Here is a 17,097-nt window from a genome sequence, read left to right as displayed (position 1 = left end):
CCTGCCGTGCACCTGGAGCATCGGCTTGGCGGCCGAGCCGGGCTGCCTCCCGGACTGGCACGTGCTGTCCCTGTTCGGCGTCGGAGCGGTGCTCATGCGCGGAGCCGGCTGCACGATCAATGACATGTGGGATCGTGACTATGACAAAAAGGTGGCGAAACCCCCGTGGGCTTGCAGAGACCTAGGGAAGTGAATTGCTGGTTAATTAACCAAGTACATGTCTGCTCATTTCCAGCGTCACCACTGATTCCTTGCTGAGTGCAGGCAGAGGGCTCCAGGTTCAGAAATTCCTCTGTGTTTCTATCTGAGACGCATGCAATTAATTTGTCTGCGTTTCCTCCTAGAATAGTAGAAATCATTTTATTTTGTATAACATTTCTCTGTCTAGGACTGTAATAAGTCTTCTAGAGTACTTACCTCTGTGTAAAATAAAATATATGTTGTTGTCAGCTGTAGGTAGTACTTGAACAAGCTTATTTTTCAACTTTGTTTTGCATGACAGAACAAAATAACACTTTTTTGCTACACTTGCTAGTTATGATCTACCCAAGAACCACTTTTTTTTTTTTTTTTTTTTTAAATTTTCAGGAGCAGGGTTTCCTTGAGTATTGTTAATTCCTTCATGAGAATGGCTGTTAAGAATATCATGCCCAACCCTGAGCTAATCCTCTTCTATTATGTTGTATTTTTCATCGCCCTTTTGTTCAGAAGAGGTAAATAAGCAAAAGGCAGTGCCCAGTGTCAGATGCTGAAATGTGCACAGTTGCTGGCTTGGAGGGGAGTAGCCTGGTGATGTGTCACTGCTTGTCCTGTTTCCTGTTCCTGTATTGTTCCTCTGGTTTTGGGTTTCGGTGCTGGCAAGAGGCAAGATAATGAGCCGATCCGATATGTGAAGTTCTTCTTAAGCACTGTTGTATTTGTGCTATTGGGAAGGCGATGAATCAGTACAAGTTTTGTGGCAGCTTGGGATGGTTTAGGGTTCAGAGGTTATTAACAACTACATATACTAAAAATATTTGACAGGGTGGGGTGTGTGATTAGTGAGATGGAATTTTCAATATAATAAATTCATTTATGCATTAATGTGATGTGGCTGGATGTAAAGTTTTAAAAATTCCCATCGCAGCTCTTTATTACATACCTTAAAAAGACATCTTCAAAACAAGTGCGATAGAGGCCGAGTCAATAGCAGGATGTTGACTTGTGTTGGTGACGGTGGTTTGGGGTTTTAGATTTTATGTTACTGATTATTTGGTAAATGTTTTCTTTCCTTTTCTTTAAATGAAACGTCCCATGTTGGGTTACGATGTGCAGTGGAATTGGTCACAAATATGTTAAGTGCATGTTCAAACTGCAAAAGTGGTATTTGACGTTTAACATAACCTGATTGGGGGAGGAGAACAAACTAAGAGTTCATTTAAATTCACGTTATTAAAGCATATGCAGAACACTTTATACATACATAGTATTCTGTAAAAAGTTGGCTTATGAACCTCTTCGAATAGACTTTACACCACTTTCATCAACATGCAAAACTTTTGTCTGGGTTTGGTTTTTTTTTTTTGGCAATGGTCACCTTTGGCAAGTAACTCACCATACGTTTCAGTTTAACTTTTTTCTGATAGTTGTTTCTTTCTTCAGTTTGCCTTGTATGATTTCTTGTTCCAGACAGAGTTTCTAAACTCCATTGTATCCCGACTAGGATTAAAGTAATTGTCCTTTCACTGTTATTAACAATGGTTATGTGTGCTAGAGAAGCCCTGCATCTTTACAATATTTTACATGGCAATCACTTTAAAGCATGTAAGCACAGAAGTGCTGCTCGAAAGTGGGATAGTTAGCTCACAACTTTTTAAGTCTGTTTTTTTTTTTTCCTAAGCTAATAAAGTTCATATACAAGATGTCTACAGTGTTTCTAATCAGTCTCATTGCACACAAGTGGCACGTTATTTCTGCTGTAGTTTTTAAAGCTTGCATGCTTCTATGATAAGCGCTGCTGCTTAGAAATACAGCTCGTGTCCGTGATGATATGCTAGGTTTGTATCGTTGAAGGAACCCCGTCTCATACATTCTGTGACCTGTTTCTGTTTATTTTTCCGCTTATATACCAATGGCGTGACTTTTAGTTTTAAGATACATTAGAATGTGTTATGTTGGATTTCGTATTAACATTATTCTTTCCATTTTTAGGTTGCGAGGACAGCAAGTAGGCCCCTGGCAGCTGGAGATATCTCCACTTTTCACTCCTTCATTTTTCTTGGGGGACAGCTTAGCTTGGCACTTTGTGTGCTTATGTGTCTGAATTACTATAGGTGACGTATAAGTTATCTTTTGTTTTTTAAAATTTCATTCCAGGTCCAGAGTTAAGCACAGAGATTTTCAGCAGAAAAGATGTTGGGGGCAGAGGGAGGAGGTTATTAGTCATGGAATTGTATTTGAAAGTAAAAGAATTAGTTCAGTACTATGTACAGCTCCTGTAATGCTCCACTATATCTTGTGATCTTCGGACTGGCAAACAATAAACCTCTTGGTACTTTTACCAAGAGTTTCCATCCCTGGAAACATTCAAGGTCAGGTTGGAGGGGGCTCTGAGCAATCTGATTTAGTTGAAGATGTCCCTGCCCACAGCAGGGGGGTTGGACTAGATGACCTTTAGAGGTCCCTTCCAACCCAAACTATTCTATGATTCTATGATTTTTACAGTATCGTTCTGGGAGCAGCCTCTTTGTCTCTTGTGATCACCTACCCTCTGATGAAGAGAATAACATATTGGCCACAGTTAGTTTTGGGTGAGCTGGAAATATTTTTACTATTTTTTTCTTCAGGTGTAGTTTTTGGGGTGTTTTACAAATTAGTAATTGAACTTCAGCGATCTCATTTTTTTATAACTTTATATTAAAATAAAAATACCTTATAGACAAAGTTCTGCTGTGCCAGAAGCTTCTTAAACAATTTATAACACCTATAAGAGTTGATGTTTGGGTTTGGGTTTTTTTTGTTAAAAATCAGCTCCTTATTTTGACAGGGTGAGGGGAGGGAGAAAGGGAGGGAGAAAATAAATATTTGTCATTTGAGAATCAGCTTTAGTTTCGGGGTTATCTCGAAACCTTTCTTAAACATGCATTTGTCCTGCATTTCAGTCTTCAGCCTCTAAAATAACTCCTGTGCAGAAACTGATGGTGGTTGTATTTCACGTTCAGCTACTAAAACATATCTTTGTATCTTGGCCTTCACATTCCAGCTGCCTTCAGCTTTTTCAACCAAAATTGTCATTTTCGGCCTTGAAGTACCATAGTTGGCTGCTGTGCACTCTTTTGCAGTCAGTTATACTGACAACTTTTGTTATACTGACATTTAAGTGTTTTAACTTTAGACCCGTTGTTTGGGTACACTGGAATAGTTCTGTGCAAATGTTTCCCTATGCTAGTGAAGTCAAATTTAAATTGGGGAAAAATGTGTGGATATACATATTTCTCCTTGTATGTCCAGAGTACTTAATGTCAAATTACTTGTGTTTATTACCTGAGTGAAAATAAATGGTAGAAAAATAGAGATGCCAGTATTGTATATCATATCAGCAGCTTTTTGTGCACTTGAACAAATACTTAATTCTATACATGTAATTTAGATTGCTCCTGGCAATCTTGTAACTTTTTTTCTTTTTTTTACTCTCTTTATGTTTTTAGGATTTACATTTAATTGGGGAGCTCTTCTTGGCTGGTCTGCCATCAAAGGGTCATGTGAGTGGTCTGTGTGTTTGCCCTTGTACTTAGCTGGAGTAATGTGGACGCTGGTATACGATACCATTTACGCACATCAGGTAGAGTAACAGTGGGAAATTTTAGATAGCTGTGTATGTTTGTGTGTTTAATTTACAACTTTGTTGTCAAAGAGCAGTACTAATCTGTTGCAGTTCTTCACCCTCAGCTGAGCTAAAACAGCACCAAAGAAACCCCAGCCCTTGGACCTTTATTGCTGTTTGTAAATGTTTTACGTATCAGGTAGAAAGCTGGAGGTATAATGCAGTTTGTGTGCTTGTGCATTTGCATTGTGTAAATAACTTTGACGTTGGTATTAGCTCTTGGCTGCTAAAGCAGCTCTAAGGACCAACCTTCTAATTTAAATTTTAATGCAGGGACCTACAAATGCACTTAAATTGGGTTCCTAATAAGCGTTGGAAACTTAAGCAAGGCCCCCCTTTTTATTTTCCTTATGAAGTGGCAGTTGGATTGTGGGTTTTTTGCTAATTCATCCTTTCTTCTAGGATAAGAGGGACGACATCATTATCGGTGTGAAGTCAACAGCATTACAGTTCAAGGAGGATACGAAGCAGTGGCTCAGTGGCTTCAGCCTTGCAATGCTCCTGAGTTTGTGTGTGGCAGGAATGAATTGTAACCAGACATTCCCGTATTACTCAGTGGTGGCTGCCACAGGGGCTCACCTAGCACACCAGGTTTGATGGATTTATTTATACTTTTTCCATGTGGAAGTTCTTGATAAGAAATCAGAGTGCTTTTCAACCCCCATCAATTCGCCAACTACCTAAAAAAACCCAATTCCTGTAAAGAGAACTGAAGTCTTCTGACAATAAGCTTGCTTCTCTTAAGTACCTTTTGCAGACCTTTTGTTTGAAGAGACTTCCAGTGTCCACAGACTGTAGAGCATTGGTTTTCAATATGTTCCTAACCAAAAGAACTGCCTCGCGTTAAGCTGTGATCTCAAGGGAACGGTTTTCTTCTCGCTTCCAGTAGCAGCTGAAGCTAGATCCACCTCAATATCCTGCAAGATTGTGCAGTTTTTACTGTTCTGATACAGTTCTTGCTATGTCTGGCACATATGATCTGAGACTGCAATTGATGTATATTATGATCGTTCACTTACTTTAAAAGATTATATGGTCTACAGCATCAAGGACACGCAGGCTTTTTTTTTAATAACATGCTGTACAGTAGCTATATGAAAATGAATGTTGCATGTTCTGTCTCTCAGAGATGGTTAATTCTACATCCAAATAATTATTCTGTAGTGTGGTCTGGAGCTTCATCTGGGATCTGACAGTATAACAAAATTTTCTATGGCTTGTTCACTACCACCTGTAGCAGATGTTACTACTATAATTTTATGGTAATTGTCAGTTCTAATTCACAGTTCTTTTTATAGCAGAGAACAATCCAGTTCAGTCTTGTAGTTGTATTAGTTTATAAATTTTAATGAATAACAGAAAGAAAGAAATTAGCTTTGTCAGTAAAGGAAGCAGATAGGATCTTGTTACCCTGTTCTTTCTGAATCCCAACAACTGCATTGCACAGTCTTGTAGTGACAAGTCAGTCTATATGAAAATTAATTGCTGGTCTTGATAGGTGAGTGATAGCAATGAGGTTTGTGCGTTGCAAGTAGTAAAACTATCAACAGTCTGAGAAGTTAAGTTTGTGGTTATCGTGAAACTTTTTAAAGCACATTAGACTTAGGTTACACTTTAATGGGGGGAGCTGATGCAGGCGATGGATATTAAACATACCTGTGAGTAAAAGAATTCTTGTGGTGATGTAGTCTGGTACTTGTCAGCCACTGCTTTTCATAGCAATTGTGCTTGGAAATCTATGAGGGAAAGAATACTACGTTCCGCTGCATAATCATTTACAGTTTGAATTATCAGAGAGGCCTTACATTGTAGTTTTGGCACAAATGGAAATTACTTGCCTGCAGGGAGGGTTCTTATAAATAAGTGAGAATGCAGACCTATTGAATGTAAGTGGTGAAGAGCGCACAACGGTTGTGTAGATTGTCAAAGTCACAAAAGCAGCATTGTTCTATGTACCACAGAGTAGCTTCTTTTTGAGTGATTATTTTAATATTAGTTCTGCCTAAACATTCTCATGCTTATCTTCTTGTTCAATATTTCTGAATGTGTGCTTAACTAACTGAGTTTAGAAAGCTGAGTAAGGCGCATTTAGTAAGCCGCAGGTAGATTTTCCTTAATTCATTGAATTTGTGCCTGAGACAGAGGAATTTGGGTCATGAAGATGTCAAATTTCTATCCCACGCAAGAAGTTCACTGACAGAAAAATAACATATTTTATTTGGTTTGCATTTCTGATGGTATATCTCATGGCTTGGCTGCTTTTGGGTTTTATTTGTCATTTCAGTGTTTTCAGTCCCCTGTGCTTGAGGGGCTGAGAGGTTTTCAAGAGTGTTGATAACACCACGTTTTAGAAGCTTGTGGACAACGTTTCAGATTATTTGATCAGAACCCAGCCCTGTCGCCTCTGTACAACCGCAAATAGCAGAGGAACAGGTTTCCCAGGGAAGGTTTCACTTCTTTTAGTTGGATACTTTCTGTTTTGACTTCTTCAGAGGCTGAATTGCAAGGTTTGAGGTTTTGGGGGGTACTTCTCTGTTAATTCTTTCACTTGTTCTGCTTAACATTTCCTCTTGTCATCCTTCTAAAGACTTTTGCACCAACTTTTGTTTCCAGGAATGTTTTTCAGTAACTTTGCTCTTGCTGCATTGTGTAGTTTTTATTATCCTTAGTTGTGACTCACAGCAGACAGTTGCCAAGCTGGGCAAGCCTTGCTTCTAGCTGTTGTTGCAGGTGTCCTGGTTCTTCTTTGCAAGAGGGTTGAACGGACATGGCTAAGAGCGACTGGACTAAACCAGCCCTGTGTGGTGAGGCAGGGCTGGGCACCTTCCGGTGCATTCCAGTTAGCTTGGTTCACTGCTGGCTCTCCAGTGCCTTGTCTCTACTGAAACACGGAGCAACAAAGCCTTGCTTCGTTGCAGGGTTGCAGGTGTCCTGGTTCTTCTTTGCAAGAGGGTTGAACCTAAGAGCGACTGGACTAAACCAGCCCTGTGTGGTGAGGCAGGGCTGGGCACCTTCCGGTGCATTAGTTTGCTTGGGGCGGGGGGGTGGGGGGGGGGGGGGGGTATTTTTATTTAAAGTTCCCATTGAACAATTAGGTGGCTACCTACCAAGGAAAATCTCAAAAAGACTTATTTACATGCCCAGATATTTTTACATTTTAACATATCAAACCAGATACACCAGTATCCAGGCTGTTTATACGGTCCTTCATTGAGAGGGTCCAGGAATCGTGTTCGTATGTGATCCTTGACTTTTCTGCTGTATGTTGAATAAATCTGTCAAGTAAACATAGATGCCAGTTATGCTAAAAATCCTTTGTAAGCAGAGTATTCCTGTTTCTTGTGGAGGCAAGGGTAGACTTCAGAATTTGAGATTCAGTTTTTGAAGTTACAGACCTTTTTGTGTCTTTTTGTGATGTGTCAAATGTGTATGAGTCTGTGGAATAATAATGCTAGAATGTTATACTGTGCTTTTGCAGATTTACACTTTGGACATAGACAAACCTGAAGACTGTTGGAAGAAATTTGCTTCAAATCGTACCGTAGGAGTTCTGCTCTTCATAGGGATTGTGCTTGGAAATCTGTGGAAACAAAAAGACTCAAAAAATGTAGAAGAGCCTTTAGAAAACAAGTAGTTGAAATTACTATAAATACTGATATTTTAGTCCAGCTAAAATGTAAGTACTGTAAGAAGGAAAACACATTTAACATAACTATAGCTGCTTTATACTGTTTATTTATAAAAGCTGGTGAAACCATTCTTGTTTCTAAAAACATGCAAATGAGATTATCCTACAATGTAAGTTGAGATTATCCTTAAATGACTTCAACCTCCATAGAAGCTTCAACAAGTGAAGCTGCTCTGCTGGTCCTGTGTAGTACAAGCAAACTTCTGTCAACCTCTCAAGACTGTGAGCCCAAGATTTTACATGCAACAGATGTCTCTTAGTGACAGCACATTGGAAAATGCAAAGTAATTTCAGGATGTAAATAAAATCTGGCTGGACATGTTTGGTGTTCTTATTTATTACTTGAATAATTTTCAGTTTGAGTTGGAGCTTGTTGCGTGAAAGAATTGCAGTAACAGTTTTTATCCTGAGATGCCTAGAAGCAGCCAGGACTCTGCGAGTGTGTGAGGTCCAGAATAAGAAGTCAACAGAGAAGTATTTTAAATCACCTTTTGCTCTTGCTGAGATTGCTGGCAGTGGTTCTTCTTCGTGTGAAAAGAACAGGCTTCTGCAAAGTTGCCTGCATAGAGTGAGCTGAGCTCGTTCATCAAGAATGATTTGAACACAGACTACTGACTTAAAAACAGAGCAGCCCTGAGCTATTGCCAAGTGTGCGTGACTGGTGGTTGACCCTGAGCTACGAATTCATCATGCAAAGTGATCCTCATTTTCTTATTTTTATTTTTTAATTCTATTCGTTTTGACTTATGCCTACTGGTTTTATTTCTAGTCTTACAGGAAGAACTTGTTTATAGGAGGCTGCCCATAAACAATAAAAATAGCAACTGCAGGCTAACAATTACACTGCTCCAAACCATTCATGTTTTCAACGGGTTTATGCTCTCTCAGTTACATGATTTGCACGGTAGTTACGCTTTTCTTTGACTCATGGTGTTAAAGAGCTTGTGTGGCGCGTTCTGGAATTAATTTCTGTGGAAGGAGCAACGGACACGCCTGTTCTGGGAAAATGATACGGTGGAGTTTGTCTCGGTTTACATACTGGTAGGCAATGCAAGCGCGCTGTTCTCCACAGGTGGCTTGCAGATGCCTGCACGTGGGGCTGTGGTTCAGTGATGCAGAGCGTTTAGTTGCCAAACTCATTATGGTATTCCAACAACCTTTCCTGATGTCTGCTCTGCTCCTTGAGTGGTGGGGCACAACTGTGCATGCAGTCGCACCAAAAATACGGCTGCGTACTGCTCTAGCTCTGAGGATGGGTATCATATTTTAAGGTTATTTAAACCGATATGTCTGAGAGACATTGCAGTCCAGAGCCATGCGTTCAGGGTTTGCTAACTGTAGTTTTGCATTACCGATGATGCTGCACAGGCGAAGAAGTTCCTGTTGCAGGGAAATGAGAAAGCGTATAATGAGTCAATGGCTTTGGTCACAGAAGATCCTATTTGGGGCTGGAACAGACTTCTGTGGGTTCTGAACACTTACTGTTTTTAATGTACACCTTGTAAACTTGTTTTTTCTTTTACTATTTAAACAAGTGATGTCAAATATATTTTGAGCAAATTAGAGCAGATTTTTCAGCCTGACTGCATATAAGATAGAAATACGTGAAAATGTTAGGAAGCGTAACTGCTTTTAGGGCCTCCTTGGTCCTTACACAGAAATTGTTCTTAAATAGGGTTTATAATTTTGGGGTGGAGGAAGTATTTAGTTGAAGAAAAGCAGTTTAAAAATGAAGAATAATAAGTTTCTGAACAATTCTGTGACAAAGTTGCATTTTGTAGAGGGAGCGTTGGATGCATCCAACTTCGTGTTGAACTTTGGTTATAAGGCATTTACTACTAATAAAAAAGTCTTACGATGTAATTTGTATGGATCAGTTTCTTAATACTTGTAATATTACCTTAGAGAGGTTGTGGCAAAAGTTATTAATCCATTTTTAACATGCTAAAGTGTCTTTAAGTAGCTTAGATTGGGGAAGAGCTCACATTTTGTAGTTCCTTTGAACCTACTGGTGTCCTTTGTCCGATGACAACTGGTCACAAGCAAGTGTCTGTCTTGTACTGAGAGGAAGAAGAAGGTGTAGCTAAATAGAGTAGAAATTCAAGTTTCAAAACAGTCCTCGTGTCCTAAACTTGAAAATCATTGCATGTTTTCTGTGGGGGTTTTCCAAATTCATCTCAAAATGCATTTTACAAAGATAAGCCATAGCTGTATTTTAGGTTCATTGCCTGAAAAATGAAGAAAGGTTTAGGTTCTAGGCTGTAATACCAAGAGTGTTATTTGCATGAGCATTTTATGATTAATACACAGAAATAAGAAATAACTTTTTAAGTGCAAGAGAGACAAAGGCTGAACTACTTCCTGGCTAAAGCCCTGTTTGTATCTGCTGGCAGGTATATGTGCGTATCTTCTCTTCTCCTTCCATTCCCAAGCTATTCCATACCAAATCTTCACAAAGACACTCTCCGCTGTATTTAGATACAGTCTGTTAAACAATTCTCAAATACACCTATCTCTAAGCAGCAGCTTCATTATTAGCTAGCGTGCTTTTGCACAAATAAACAGTGTCCTCTAGAAGTTTCTCCTCCAGTGTCAAATGTTGCATTTCTCCTCCCCTTCCTTTTCAAAATGTTCCTCCACAGGACATTGAGATAACAAATGCTTTTGGAGGCAGCAGGAAGGTCAAATGTGCCTTGCAAAGGCAGATGTGAAACACTGGCACTTCCTCAGCAAAACAGAAAACTCTAACCAACACAAACGCTTTCCTTTGTGTGCTCCCATTGTACTTTGTAGAAAGGTGTATCAAAGCAACGCCAGCTCTTTGTTCAGGAGTAGCCGTTCCTACGCAGGGGTGCTAGTTCCCACGGGGATATGAGGAGGGGTTGCCAAGGCATCGGCAGCCCTTTGTGGTGGGGCTGGATCTTTGACTCAGAAGCCCGCTTGGGCCAGTGGCACATGGGAGCTTTCACACTCACCTTTGCCAGGGGGAGGGACTCGGCCATAGGGTCATCCAAGGGGAATTGTGCCTGGATTTTGCAATTCGTGTATTTCTTGGTAAATATGGTCTCGTTAATGCAAGGGGATCAGATTTTTCCCTCCCTCTAATTTCAGGAAGGTATGCGCTGCTCATACCTAGCTCAGGAACTGTGGTGTGCAAACAGCATGGGCCGGAGGGCATGGGACAGCCAGTGTGGCTGGAAGGCAGTCCGGCTGCAGGGGGTCACCCCGTCAGGAGGTCAGGCATAGCACCAGCCACTGGTAGCATGATGTGGGAACACAAAGGGAGCTCGACTCAAAGTCAGAAAGGTGGGTCAGCGTGTGGAAAGATCAGAGCATCCTGTGGGCTGAAGTCACTAAAAAGACGGCTGAAAACTAAGGTAACCCGTCACCTGTGCCAGCACGGCGTTGTGGTTAGCCAGTATTCAAGGAAGACACTGAAAGCACAACCGTTGTGATGAGGACTGGTGTGGTAAACAGAAGTGGGAGAATGTATTTTGTGGGCACTTCTTTGTTTTTTCCTTTTGGTGAAAGCAGGGAAAGGGCCATTAATTTGTTTCTAAACACATCACAGTGCAAATACCAGGAGAGAAGATCCGTTTAAGCTTCAAAACAAAGCTGACAAGAAAAAATGTGGATGTTGACCGGTCATGGATAATGTGAAGTTTCGGTACTAGCTGAAGGCTCCTGGCATACTGGAGAAGCAAGTTTCCTGCAATGCCTCCCTGTAGTTTGTGACCGAGGCAAAAGGCCACAGCAAATTTTAACACAGTGTGTGCTAGATACAGTACCAGAATTACAAAGGAAATTGTAAAAATCCTCATCGGTTTTACAGCACTTTACTTCCTGGATGGTGGTATTTAAAAACCACCACCCTCCTACCCCCAGCCAGGCAGTTGTACACACGTGGTTTTGTCTGAGCTAAGCAGGAAGAGGTCTAATACAATTAAAAAACCAAAACAAAACCAACAACAAAAAACAGTGTTCAAATGCCAAGTTCAAAACTTTTAAAAATACAGCTTTGATTTCTGGAAGAGTGAGCGGAAGTCTCTGCCCTAATGAAAAAAAAAAAAAAGACAAAACCCACCCCCGAATGTTTACACCAGCAGAACACAATTCCTCCAAATTGCAGAGCTTCTTGGCTATGACAGGTAGAGTAATGAGGAGAAATATCTGATATAAAATATGTTGCTTCAACTGCATAAAAAGCAGAACCAAGCCTGTAACAAGCTGTGAAGGCGGGGAGGGAAAGCAACTGCACGCCCATTCCACAGCACCTTGGTTTTTTTCCTGGACTGGCATCAAAGTATTGATCATCTCTGAATGAAAAGTATATTGAAGGGAAATAATTTTATCTCCAAGTTAACCCTGCAGGCAAGAGCACATGCATAGCCTGAGGGGACTGTTTTGTGGAGACACTTCAACAGCATTAGGTGGCTGCCTAATAGAAAGACCTGTGTGCATTTTGTGTTGGCTGTCATGCTGTAACATGGCCAAATATTTGTAAAACAGATTTTCAAGCTTCATCAGAGCTTATTTTCCCCCAAATGCTGTCATGCTATTAACCACTTTTTCAGGATATAGATAAATGGAAATAAAAGTACTTGAGAGAAAAATGAAGGAAAGCACAGATTTTATGTACACCATAATGGGTTTTTTTTGGCAATACCTGCATTACTGTTGTGCTTTATTTAAGCATTGGTTGGAAGGGACCTTAAAGAATTTATTTGCTTAGTGTTGGCATGATGCTTTTTTTTTCCCCTCCACTTCTGCGTGCATGACTGTGGCGGCGTGCTTGCCCCCTCCCCACGTAAGCAGTGACCATCAGCGGGGGTCGTGATGGCTGCATCCAGCTTATGCTGGACTTTGGGGACGGATGGCAATACAGTAGCCAAGGGCTGTCTGAACCAGTGCCCCAAACGTCTTGCTGGTACACAAGTACGACTGTAAGTCAATCATGTTACTCTATAAATAGTGGACAGCCCAGGACCCGTTGAGCTCTCCTGCACGGCAGCAGGCTGCACAGCGGAATCTCCCCTTGAGTAGGGACGCCTCTCAAGGTTACTCCTCGAGGTTGAGAGATTCCTTGCCGCAACAGATCCTCAGTAAGTGGATGCTAAGCATGCTAAACTTTGAAATCTTAGCTAAGTGATATAAAGGATTAATTGTGCATATATAATCCTTTAGACATAAACTGTTGACTAAGTCTGGGACTAGGATTGGATCCAGCCGCACCTAGACTCCTCTCTGAGAAGGAGTTTAGAAAGCAAGAGGGTCCTTTCTGAACCTCATGACTCAACAAGAGGGTCTCCCTGACAGTTTTGTCTGACCCTGTCCTCTATGCAGTAAATAATCTAAGCGTACCTTGCCATCGAATCTTGTTAAACCACTGTCACATTTACCATTGAACTTTGTTAACTCACTGTTTTCTATCAATAAAGTGTATTGTTGCTTCTCTCTTACAGAGTGAAGTGCAGTCTCACTCCATCTCCGACAATGACACCACACAGTGGATGCAGTAATGCACTAAATGGAAGATTTGACAGGTCACTGGAAAGGGTGTCGCACTGACCATATCTTTCAGATGGAGGGGCTGGGAGGTCTCCTGTCTCGTTCCTGCTTGGGGTGAAGACCGAGGGCAGAAAGCCAAGGCTGTGTAAGCGCAGGTTGTCTGTGAAGCGGATGGGGCTGAGGTTGCTCTCAGCGGGGTAAAGGAGAGGCTGACGGTCTGGTGTCGCAGTGCGTACCTCCTCTCCCAGGTGACAGGTGATAAAGACCCAGTTGCTCAACCCCAAGCAGGGCTCTGGCACCTGCAGGTTCATCCCTTGTTGGGTCTTCATCTGGTGAGGGTGCTCCCCACAGCTGGCCTGCTGCCAGCGCAACCCAGGGACCAGTCACCTGTTTTTTCTCGTACACTGGGTAGGATGGGGAGAGTGTCCTCCTACTCCTTCCTGTGTCTCTCAGCCCAGTCGTGAGCTGCTGTGCTGTCAGGGGTCCTCTGAGATCTTGGGACAGCCGTACAAGGAAGCCATCTGCCATGGAACGGGTGCAAAGGTGGCGACTGTTGTATCTGCTGTCTTCAGACCTTGTTCAAGAAATCGGGGGCAATGCTGCGGGGGACCAAAAAGTTGCCTTCAAGAGTTTGAGCTGCTCAGTGCTATTTACGCCAAGGTAAGTCAGAAGGTACTTCAGAAAACTGGAGGTTAAACACATAGGGAGCTACCATGAGAGGCTATTGGGGTGAGCATGTTGGGTGCTGGGTGGATGAAATCACACAGAAGAAATCCAGTCATATACAAGAGGCATCACACGCACATGGAGGGGAGAAACGAGACTGCCATTGAACTGGAAGTGAGCAAAGCTCTCCTCTGAAGAGGACTTGTTGTCACGTGCACGCAGCAGTTGCGGAGCTGCACAGCTTCCCCCTCTTGCACATCATCTCTCCCAGTCCAACTCTCTCTCAGATTGCCTTCTCCCATCTGTCTTAAAAAGCATCTTTGTTATTAAGTAGTAAAGGCCCTTTTTAATCAACAGTACAACTTATTCTACTAAGTAACATTAATAAATTTAAAAAGTACTTGTCGCATGTCAAATTCTGTTGCAAAGTGTGTTGGATGTCATTCTGCCAATACCTTGGTTAATGTTGGATTAACTTCGTGACGCATCACGTGTGGCTGTTCACTCAGCTCCTGCTTAGGTGTTGGGCTAACGTGCTGCTCCTCATGTATGCTGGGAGCAGCGCTGTCAGGTTAAAGCAAGGGCATCATGTATGCCAAACACAAGGGACAGGAGAAGGTAAGGTCCATCGTCCCCTGCAGTGTGGTGGCAGCAGCTGGCAGCTTGGGATAAAACTCTTGGGAGGCCGTAGAAATGGCACAGAGCACATGTCCAAGCTGGAAGGTAGACACAGATCAGCTTACCCAAAAAAGCCTCTGGAGCTGGCCCAAGAGCAGCCAGACTGCTGAGGTTCTTCTGCTTCCCACCACCATGTGTGGATGGGGATGGGGACAGGAAGACCCGCACTCGCACCCTCTGGTAGCGCTTCTGCTTGTGTGTGGGTGTGAGTCAGTGAATTTGTAAGTTAGGGAATTAATGAAGTAGCAGGTTACAAAATTAACAAGTTGGACTAGTCTGTTACAAGGGGGTTGATCTGATTGTTGATTTTTACCTTAGTTGTTTTTTACCTCGTAAGCTCCTGAGATGAAGTTTGATTCCCAGAGGGCTTTGTCCTGTAAATCTGAGTGACCCAGAGGAAGAGTGGCACCATTGAAAGGACGGTGAGAAATAACAGACGACGAGTGCAGGAAGCAGAAGTTCAGCCAGGCTGCGTGAAGCATCTTGTGACAAACCTTTGCCCAAGCTAGCATGCGACTGCAGATGGCTGTGAAACCACTTCTACTACTTTCCTTTGGGTCTGACACGCTGTGGCTGTGAGCTGCTGCAGCAGGCCCTTGGCCCCAGCCGTGAGCTCCCCGCTGTGTGCTGGACCTTGTGTTTGGGTGTTTGTGGCACAAGGGGTTCCAGCAGCTTGCAGTCCAGTGACTGCTCCCACACGAAAGGGGCCAGGACTGAAAGCTGTTGCTGGCCCTCACCTTCCCTAGGCAGCCCTTCCACAGCCCCACAAGCACTGGCGCTCTGAGCTTCATAGCCACATCACTGTGCGGATGTTCGCTCTCAGCTTTGCTTGATGAGCTTTTTTTTTAATGTGTTACCTCCCATACCAACCGTGCATTTCAGCTTCCCATTTCCCTCCCTCTCCAGCAGACTCCTAGGCTAGCTGGCATTTTGCATAAGCCTAGTCTAGCCAGCTGGTGGGATGTCAGGTGTCTCCTCTTCTAGAAAGCATCTGCTCAACTACAACTTTTTGCAAACTTCAGTTCCCGCAGCTTCTTGCAATGTTTTTGAAAAAAAAAAAGTGTACAATCCAGCCAGGGGTCAGCCAGGCAGCCCTGTCATAAAGCAGGGACGGCCGCGGTTAAACTTTGGAGCTGTTGAAAGCCAAGGGGAGCATTTCAGGGCACAGCTCACTCATCTCGGCAGCACTATTGGTAAAAGGCTCCACTTAATGCACCATAAATCCCGGCAAAGCTGGTAAGTTGCAGTTTAACCCAAACTTCTCCTTCCCCTGTTCTTGTCGATGGCGAGAGACAAGGGGAACACCCCATCAATACTTCACGTGGGATGCTTTGAACTTGCGTTGCTCCTGGGCAAGCAGCCGCTCAGACCCACTCTCTGCTCTCTGCACATTCTGTACATCATGCTGGGAAACAAAAACTGCTGTCCTGGTGTCACAGCTTCTCTACGAAATGTGGAAGTGCATCCAAAACTTTCAGTGACTTGCACAGGGCATGAGCAGTTAAATATTTGGGGCATGTTAATGAAGAAATAGTAAATATTAGTATCACATAGAGGGAAACGGATGCGTGTAAGAACTCAGTTAATTTTACAATAGCTGGGCTATGTGCCTTGTGACAGGCACTTAGGGACTCAGACTAATTTTTATAGAAAACCTTCACGTGGGGTGTATTTACTAATTCAGAAATGAAAACCCAAATGCATCCCTAAGAAGGAGCAGGGAGCACACTTGCTGCAGATGGAGGAGAGGATTAAAAGCAAAGGTACCATCGTGTCCTGCTGCCTCCATATATGGGGCTGAATGAAGGTGGAGGAGTTCAGTCGGGGCTGGGGCTTCCCCCCATCACAGTGTCATGGCACAGGGTGCTGACCCACAGGGAGCCACCCCCTGATGCAGATGGGTTTAGCTGTTGCTGGCTTTGACTGAGAGTGTCCTGTTCTGCCCCCTGCGTCAGCAGGCTGGGGCAGGGGCTGCTCTGGGTGCCGCAGGGACATTTCGGCCACCCAGGAGCCCCTGCCACTGCCCCCTTTTGCCACCACGCTGCCCACCTGCCGTCGCCCAAGCCTGGTTGTGAAAGCAAGCAGATCTGCACAACCCCTTTGTCCGAAGCCTTTTCCTTGAGGAAAGGGAAAAGCTCAGAGTGAAGCATCCTGAGGTGCTCTTCATTTAGCCTGGTCTGGGGTCCGAGAAGTATGCTTTTTCTTTGGGGAAAAATGTTAGAAAAATGTCTATCCCAACGAATGCACATCATTCAGAGCTGTTCTCCCCAAAACAACAACCACATGTACACAGAATTATGGGAATAAGATGATATACATGCAACCATTTTTTTAAAAGATGAATAGCAGTCTATGATTTATTTCTGGGAAAAGAAGAAAAAAAAAAAAAGGTTGTGCTCTGCATGTGTGTTAAGCCTGTAGTCATACAAACAGGGCACAGCTCCTGACCTCCCCCTCCAGTTACCTCCCACCATTATACTTGCTCACTGCAAGGCTGCCAATAAAAGCCTCCAAGAGTGAGAAAGTTTTAGTTTCATCTTCCCCCGAACCTCTCTGCACAGGACCCCGGCTGGCAAGGAAGCCTGCACTGACAGAGACAGCTCACCAGAAGGTTGGTTCTCTTAAAGCATGGAAATAGTAAAAACTTGTTAGCCTGGGAAGAGTAGGAAAATAGTGCAAAAGTAGAGATGCCCCC

The 17,097-nt window shown here is 43.0% G+C and overlaps 2 protein-coding genes across 3 annotated transcripts in view; both read left to right on the top strand.

Annotated features, from left to right (window-relative positions):
- The first annotated feature begins 6 nt into the window (after positions 1-6).
- Positions 7-7,871, top strand: COQ2 (coenzyme Q2, polyprenyltransferase). The gene is made up of 6 exons (XM_009280232.2): positions 7-151; positions 2,191-2,312; positions 2,704-2,789; positions 3,687-3,820; positions 4,265-4,453; positions 7,341-7,871. The coding sequence occupies exons 1-6, from the start codon at positions 95-97 to the stop codon at positions 7,494-7,496; spliced, it is 744 nt and encodes a 247-aa protein (XP_009278507.2). The 5' UTR covers positions 7-94; the 3' UTR covers positions 7,497-7,871.
- A 9,055-nt stretch (positions 7,872-16,926) lies between these two features.
- LOC103899721 (placenta-specific gene 8 protein) overlaps positions 16,927-17,097 on the top strand; it is a 3,685-nt gene continuing 3,514 nt past the window's right edge. For both annotated transcript variants that reach the window (XM_009280231.2, XM_009280230.2), the window contains exon 1: positions 16,927-17,013. The gene's annotated coding sequence lies outside the window, so the exon portion shown is untranslated. The remainder of the gene's footprint in view (positions 17,014-17,097) is intronic.

The sequence above is a fragment of the Aptenodytes forsteri genome, unplaced genomic scaffold, assembly GCF_000699145.1.
Source record: "Aptenodytes forsteri isolate BGI_AS27 unplaced genomic scaffold, ASM69914v1 Scaffold227, whole genome shotgun sequence".
Taxonomy (NCBI): Eukaryota; Metazoa; Chordata; class Aves; order Sphenisciformes; family Spheniscidae; genus Aptenodytes; species Aptenodytes forsteri.
This window is presented reverse-complemented; position numbering and strand designations above follow the sequence as displayed.

What these genes read in the sequence shown, in the direction of transcription:
- COQ2 (XM_009280232.2), top strand. Translation starts at nt 95, where the DNA reads ATGCGCGGAGCCGGCTGCACGATCAATGACATGTGGGATCGTGACTAT. An exon ending in ATGTGTCTGAATTACTATAG is followed by an intron (nt 2,313 to 2,703) that starts GTGACGTATAAG and finishes TGATTTTTACAG; the next exon opens with TATCGTTCTGGGAGCAGCCT. An exon ending in ATACCATTTACGCACATCAG is followed by an intron (nt 3,821 to 4,264) that starts GTAGAGTAACAG and finishes CCTTTCTTCTAG; the next exon opens with GATAAGAGGGACGACATCAT.